This window comes from Pygocentrus nattereri, chromosome 2, assembly GCF_015220715.1.
Source record: "Pygocentrus nattereri isolate fPygNat1 chromosome 2, fPygNat1.pri, whole genome shotgun sequence".
NCBI lineage: Eukaryota > Metazoa > Chordata > Actinopteri > Characiformes > Serrasalmidae > Pygocentrus > Pygocentrus nattereri.
Genome location: NC_051212.1, coordinates 33,459,211 through 33,467,053, shown reverse-complemented (window position 1 = coordinate 33,467,053; position 7,843 = coordinate 33,459,211). Strand labels below are relative to the sequence as shown.

The 7,843-nt window shown below is 37.2% G+C and overlaps 1 protein-coding gene across 1 annotated transcript in view; it reads right to left on the bottom strand.

Moving 5' to 3' along the window:
• Positions 1-3,480: 3,480 nt before the first annotated feature.
• LOC108436110 overlaps positions 3,481-7,843 on the bottom strand; it is a 7,762-nt gene continuing 3,399 nt past the window's right edge. The window contains exons 3-8 of the mRNA XM_037543884.1: positions 7,219-7,377; positions 4,591-4,734; positions 4,119-4,457; positions 3,883-3,981; positions 3,719-3,753; positions 3,481-3,600 (exon numbers count right to left, since the gene is read on the bottom strand). Of these exons, the coding sequence (XP_037399781.1) occupies positions 3,481-3,600; positions 3,719-3,753; positions 3,883-3,981; positions 4,119-4,457; positions 4,591-4,734; positions 7,219-7,377 (896 nt within the window). The remainder of the gene's footprint in view (positions 3,601-3,718; positions 3,754-3,882; positions 3,982-4,118; positions 4,458-4,590; positions 4,735-7,218; positions 7,378-7,843) is intronic.

Below are 7,843 nucleotides of genomic sequence, written 5' to 3'. Positions count from 1 at the left end.
CCATGCAGTGGAGCATACTGATATATAATTTAATAGAATGGAAGAGCAAATGGTATTTCAAATAAAAGTCAAATACATAGTCAGGCCTATAAGTATTTGGACAGTGACACAGTAATCATAATTTTACCTCTGTACACCCCCGCAGTTAATTTGAACTGAAGCAATCTGGATGTGATTGATGACTTGCACCTATTATTCAAGGGGTTTAACAAAAATATTGCATTAAGCGTTTAGGAATTACAGCCATTTTTACATAGTCCTCCACAGGCTCAAAAGTAATTGGACAAGCTAAGATAATTCTAAATACAAGGATTATTTTTAAGACTTCGATGCTAATGCTTTGCACTAAATGACTGCCCGAAGTCTGTACATTACCAAACACAGTTTCCTCCCTTGAGATGCTTTGTCATGTCTTTACTGCAGCCACCTTCAGCTGCTTGTTTGTGGGTCTTTCTGCCTTCAGTTTTGTCTTCAGTAAATGAAAAGCAAGCTCAGTTGGGTTAAGGTCAGGTGTCTGACTCCATTTAGGATCATTACATTTCTTTGCCTTATAAAGCTTGAGTTGCTTTTGCGGTGTCATTATCAATCTGTACTGTTAAGTGCCATCCTATCAGATGTGCAACATTTCGCTGAATCTGAGCAGCTCTACATCCTTAAGAATTCTTCCTGCTACTTCTGTCAACAGTCGCATCAGAGATTCAGTTCCATTGGCAACCACACATGCCCATGCCATAACACTGCCTCCACCATGTAAGCAGATGATGTGGTATGCTTTGGATCATGAGACCTTCTTTTCTGTTACATGTTTGGTTTCATCTGTCCAAACAATCTTGTTCCAGAACTAGTCAGGCTTTTTTAGATGTTTTCTAGCAAAGTCTAATCTGACCTTACTGACCTTTGTCACTCATTGGTCCAGTAACTTTTGAGCTTGTGACAATCTAGGGACTATGTAATAAATTGCTGTAATTCCTAAATAGCTAATGCAATATTTGTTAAATTCGTTAAAATTTTGTTAAATTCGTTCAAATGAAAACTGAAAGTCTACACCTCGATTTATTTCAGATCCATTGTGGTGGTGTATACACTGTTAGAAATAAAGGTTCTGTGCAGTTATGTTTTTTGTTCAAGTTACAAGCAATGTAAATGTTACCTCCAAGGTGCAACAGTGGTTTTAAGGTCCAATTATGCACCTTTACGCTTTTCCAGGTGTAAAAATTATAAATTTGTACCGGTTCATAATCTGTTGTTTTAAAAAGAGCAATAAAATAAAGCCTGGAGACTGATGGGGTGTGTGGAGTCAATAAAACTTACATAATATAATTTCAATGCATTATGGTACAGTTATGTTCTTTGACTAAAGGTGCTGAGATGTAGCTGTGAGGGTACCACCGCAGTGTCAAGAGGGGTACTGTTTCGTTACAGTTTGGTACCTTTTTTTCTCTGAGCATAGACACTTAATTACAAAAAAGTGTCACTGTCTAAATACTTATGGAGCTTACTGTGATAGTAACCGTGTCTACTAGGCCTGTTAGAATCATGATGTACATTTAAATTTCAATTATTTTGTGCAGTGGTCTTCCTTTACTGAAACAAAGCTTTTGTATTAAAAGTCTTACCTTTCACACTGAGTTTAGCTTCATTCCCAAACAGTATCTGTCCACATGCAGCCACAGCACAGTAGTAAGTTCCAGCATCAGAGAGGCTGAGGTTTCTCTTGGGGAGTTTGTAGACGCAGCTCTGTGTAGGTTGTATAGTTGTATTTTGGAGATTGGATGATTCTGTGATACAACCAACTCTTGCAAATGTCCAAAACATATTATTGCAGAATAGGTTACAATCAGAATCAGCGTTTAACTGACAGATATGTTTGCACTTACAAGGAATTTACTTCAAGTTGGATGGTATGTTGATTACTCAGTAACACAGTAGTCATTCAGCTCCACTACAGGGTACTGCTGTAGTAAAGAGTACTAGAAGCAAGTCTGACTCAAGACCAAGACCTGGACACATTTGGTTTGAGTCAAACTCAGTTTGTCAGTTTGAATCAAGACAGAAACCAGGTTTTTTTAATAATATAAAAATAGGAATAAAAAAAGAGAAAAAATAATGTTGACCCAGGGCTGTCAATGCAATTAGACAGCATGACGTATTATGTGAGAATCCTAGCAAGTGTGCTAAATTCATCTACTTGAACAAAAAACCATTCCCCATTCCCTCCATTTGGGTTGGGCTTATCTGTGTCATGTTTTTCCAGTGTAGAGTCATGAAAAGCTCTTTTAACCAGTCTCAGCATCTTTTAAATAATAACACACTGCATTTATTAGAAAAATCTCTTTTGTCTCAACATTGTTCCTTTTGGGCTTTATTGCTGTCAGAAGCCCGACTTTCTGAAGTTGACCGAGAGGTACAAGAACATTTTCACTTAACCTTCTTATGATTTTTTTTTATTTGAAAAGCTGCTTTGAGCAACCCTGGTACTTAGAAACACTAAGGTTATAGATACAAGGACACATTATTGAGAAAATAGCAATGGTAGTTGACCATTAAAGCAAAAATTTTTTCCGTAGTACTAACATTCATTTTATTTCATATTATTAATGTAAAAATTAATTCCATTGGTTTTTTGTTTCGTCTTACATACTAAAGTGTAAACACACATCATCTAAAGCCCATTATCCTTCTGGGTCATGGTGGGGTGCTGGAGCCTATCCCAGCTGTCATCGGGCTGAAGGCAGGATACACCCTGGACAGGTTAAAGTGTAAACAGAATCTGACAAACTATCCATTGACAGATACACACACACACACACACACACACACACCCATCCACACTAACACACACACTCCATTTGTCTAAACTTGCCAAAATATGAAACCGCTATTAGTAATGATAATAATGATAATAATAATAATAATAATAATAATAATAATAATAATAATAAAACAATAGATGGAGAAACTCAGATCCCATGTTGAGAATCATATTTTTAAATCAGTTTGTATTATTTTATTATCTATTAATGAGCATAATAGCACAATATATGCACTACAAGAAATTTCACAAAGGTATTCACAGTTCATAACGACAGAGAAAATTAAACAGTAATCTTAATACCGATATCTTTGGAAAGTACATTATATATTTTGTAAACAAGGAAAAAACACAGTAGATACAGCAGATGTTACATCCTACACTAGCAATATAATGGCTTTTAATTCCTCTTCCAGAAGCAATATAAGGGGTTTTAATTTAAAAGCAAGCATTTACTGTGGGGTGAAAAAAAGAGAAGACAATTAAAATGATTCTATTTTGGCTTAAGTGAAAAGTAAAACAATTGATTTAGTATTTTTGTGTGACCCCACAAGTTCACGCAGAACTCCCCAGTCAGTAGCTCAGATCCACTTCGGAGTTTCTGCTACATCTTCTACAAATATTTCAGACAATTCATATATAAACATAAATTATTCAGCTTCTCTTAACTATCGTAGTTTCACCTGTGAGTAAATGTCTTGACGTTCCTTGACTCTGGATGTTCTGGATGGAGGAGGTTTCTTAGCAAAATTCAGAGCTGCATAATTCAAGGCATCTGTGTTCGCAACCTGACGGAGAAGTTTATTCATTTTGTAGGCTGCAAATTAATGTCAACATGCTGTGACTACACTGACATATGAAGGACAAGGAATGTACATGATAATGAGAAATAAATGTGCATTTTACCTGATTTGTGTGATTTGGATGGTCAGTAAAACAACCTGAAAAGGGTAAAGTTTGGTGACTTGTTATAATTGTTCACATTTAATCGAGATTTATCGAACAGGCTTTATCAAACAAAAGCTCAATTACAAAACAAATCTATTACAGCATCAGAAATGGTGACCAACCTTTCCGTTGGTTCTTAAAAAGCAGAACAGCCAGAATGATGGTCACAGTAAGAGTTATCACATTGGTTGTTGTCAAGGCAAAAATCCAAATATTGTCCTCTAAAATTAGAAGAGGCACACAGTGGGTTAATTACAGGTGATGCAGTCATAACCTGTAGTTCAAGTTTCTCCTATAAGAACCATTTAATATAGTGGACGTCCTTTACTGAAGTGAAGCTTTGTACTAAATGTCCTACCTTTTACATTAAGTTCAGTTCCATTCCCAAACAGTATCTGTCCACATGCAGCCACAGCACAGTAGTAAGTTCCAGCATCAGAGAGGCTGAGGTTTCTCTTGGGGAGTTTGTAGACACAGCTCTGTGTAGGAGAATCAGTCTCAGAGCTCCTCGTACACGGACTGTCTGTGTCTCCATGAGTGTAAATGATTCCTGGATGAGATTCTCCTGATCCGTGTCTGATCCAGTACACACTGTGTTCTCCTGAACAGCTCAGAGGAGCCACTGAACACTGGAGTGTAACCGACTCTCCACTTTTCACATCTACTTCAGTCAGATTTCGCTTCTCAGACTTTTCATCTTGAAAAATCATTTGTAAAAGTAAAGAGAAGCAATGCAAAAAGCTTTGAGAAGTACAAACATGAAGGAAATAAACATGTGCAACATATCGGTTAGTATTGCTTAAAATCATTTATCAGATCAGAACTGGTACCTGGGAAAAGCAGAAGGATCCCAGATCCAAACTCTGTAACATACTCCTTTACTTTCACACAGAAATATGTCCCTGTATCTTCTTCCACAGTGTTCATAATCTTGAGATCAAACGTTTCTTCAGTTGCCGTCAATCTGAAGCGCTCTACAAATGGTAGAGCATATCTGACATTTGCGTTATGCTTATCTGCTCTTGCAATAAACTGAGGCAGCTTTCCAAAACTCTGCTTATACCAGGCTAAATAGTGCTTATGGCCTTTGACAAAGCTTTGCTCACATTTTATTGTAACATTTTCTCCATATTTCACTGCTTGCACTCGAAGATCATCAAAGTCAGATGTTTGCACTGAAAGAAAAACATTTTTATGACTAAAATAAACCACCTCAATATAAATTGTTCAAAATGAATCATAATTTAAATTAAATAAATAACTTACCAGATGCAAAAAGGCAAACAATGGCAAAGACCCTGATCATTGCTCCTGTTGTCAAAGGAAGATGGTAATGTTTAATGAGCTGGTCAGCTGCCTGTAGCTGTTAACCTCGTGTCTCAGGTGATTGGAGGTTCTGAAGTTGTGAACTTCAACTGCAATTGGTTGATTTTTTTTTTTTTTTTTTTTAAGGAAATGGAAAAGTTACTTGGTGAAGGTACGTGAGAGAGTTTTCCAGTAGATGGCGTTCTAAGATGCAATTTTTCTTGTTTTTTAAGTTTTTTTAAATATTACATGTGGAGGAGCGAAGATTTATAGTGAACAGGTTGCTATTCATAGAGTGACACTGGCTGCAACTTTATAAATATAAGCAGTACCTGTAGCTGGACAAGTAGATGAAAAATCTCTGATATATTTAGTAGTTTAGTGCTGGTCAGTTTAAAACTGTAACATACAGTACTGAATATGTATGTGCTAGTGCAGTTTTCAAATTGAGTATGAATGTTGACTAAAACAACCTCACTATTTAAAGAAAAAGACCCATTAAGGTTTGGAGAGAAGGAGCCCCATTTAGAAAACTTTCTGTGGATTTTTAGAATTGCTCCATTTTACAGTACTAGTACATTTCAGTTGTCTCATGGGAAGGCATTGTTAAAGGGCCCATATCCTACATTTTTTGCATATTATGGTTCACACTAAGGTCCACTGAAGAGTTTGGATGGATGGATATTATATCCTTTTTTAATTCTTTTCATAACCACAAACAACATTTAAGTTATATAAATACAGACAACTTCGTGAAAATAAGAAACTCATACATAGCTCATAGATATAGTGACCTTTATATTTTAGTTTTATATGTACATGAGTGTTGTGCTAAGGCTGAGGGTCTTGTAGTGGGAGTGTCAGTCTTGCAGGATGCTGACCGACCCTCTCTCCAATCTCTCTGGACAGAGTGGGCGTGTTGAAATATATGTGCGTAATAATGCAGTGGTCAGTGGATGTGTTGAAGAGTAGAGAAGAGCAATGACCGGAAGGCCTGTGGTGGCACCTGCTGTCTGATTTCTACCTGTTTCACTAGAGAGTAAAATCTGTGTAGACTTTAATGTTAATATAGATGAATATGTTGTACTGAAGCTTCATAGTGATCGTTTCAGAGGAGTAAAATAGTAACCTGTGCTGCTACTTTGAGGTGCTCTTTAAACCTACTGTTGGGTTCATACACTTTCAAATGCTGAATACTAAGGATCACTACAACTCAACAGAATGAGTGAGTCATTAGTCTAAATATGAGTTTAATGGAATGTTTATACAAATGAAAATTCAACTTTTTACGAGGCTGGAGTCAGCTTCTTGTTGGCCAGCTTCTTGTTTGATTTTTTTCTGTTCCACATTAAACAGTGAGGAGCCAGAATGTACAACCATATTTCCAAAAAAGTTGGGACGCTATGCAAAATGTAAATAAAAACAAAATGCAATGATGTGCAGATCATTGACATGGCATATTTAATTGAAAATAGTACAATGACTACATATCACATGTTGAAACTGAGAAATATTTCTGTTTATTGCCAACAACACATTTAAAAAAAGTTGGGACGGGGCAACAAAAGTTGGGTAATGCTAAAAAAAACACCTGGTGGGTGGTTGGCAACTGGTCAGTAACATGAATGTGTATAAAAAGAATGTCCCAGAGAGGTTGAGTCTTTCAGAAGTAAAGATTATGAGGGGTTCACCACTCAATAGTCAAAAATTCAAGAGTAAATGTTTCCCAATATAAAACTATGTGACAAATTTACAGTTATCACTAATGTTGAATACATTTTAACGAAATCCATGATTGTACCTTTAAAGCTGTAGAGGCCAGTCATGACGGGAGATTGTAGTCTGGTGGTAAATTGTCTTGGAGAAGTGTTAAATAAGGCTGAGAAGCCACATAACAGTAAACTCTGGGGCAATTCCAGTGTGGAGTGCTTACAGATCCTCGCTACTTGTGCAGTCTAGATTAAGCCCAGCTGTGCGTTTAAATTTTGACAGACTTATGGAAATACTCTGGTGTTTATGCAGCCCTGATCTGGCAACCATAAGTCAACCGCCCAAGTGCCATCAATCCGTGTGGCAAGTGGGCCAGAGAAAAATGGGAGGGGATTTGCTATCTGAGAAAAGTCTGGTTCTCATATATTCCAGATACGGCTCACGTCTTGTGGTCAGCTTCTGGCCCAGATTAGGCCCAGTTGTGTGCTTCACTTTTGGCCCTTTTCTGGAACCTGTGTGGCTCACATGTGGCAACCGGGACAAGTCCACCCAAGTGCTGTCAATGTGCTGGATGAAAATAGGAGGTGTGATGTTGGCCAGATCTGGGCCAGAAAAATTTTGCCATCTGAAATAAGTCTTGCAGATCTGCTTTTCAGATATGGCCCACGTCTTGTGGTCACCTTTCAGGCCCAGATTAGGTTGTGTGTTGTGTGGTTTACTTTTGGCTCACTTGTGGCCCTAATCTGGTATGGTTGTGGCCCACATCTAGAACCTGCATGAGAAATGCTTTATTCAGAACATTCTATTTATAGCTTACACAAATTACTTACACAAATAAAGTAATTTCATTTTTCTTTTTTCTTTAATGTGATCAAGAATTTTTATTGTTTCACAACATAATAAACAACAAGGGGGTAAGGACAACAGACAGCCAAAGCAAAAATAAAGTAAGAGACATGGAGAGCAAGAATGATCAGGGGTACTATCATCATTACAGAGAAAAAAAGGAGGAAGTGTCCATGTTCAGTGCACACCTTGCAGGAAAGTTTGCCATGTTTTAACAGTTGT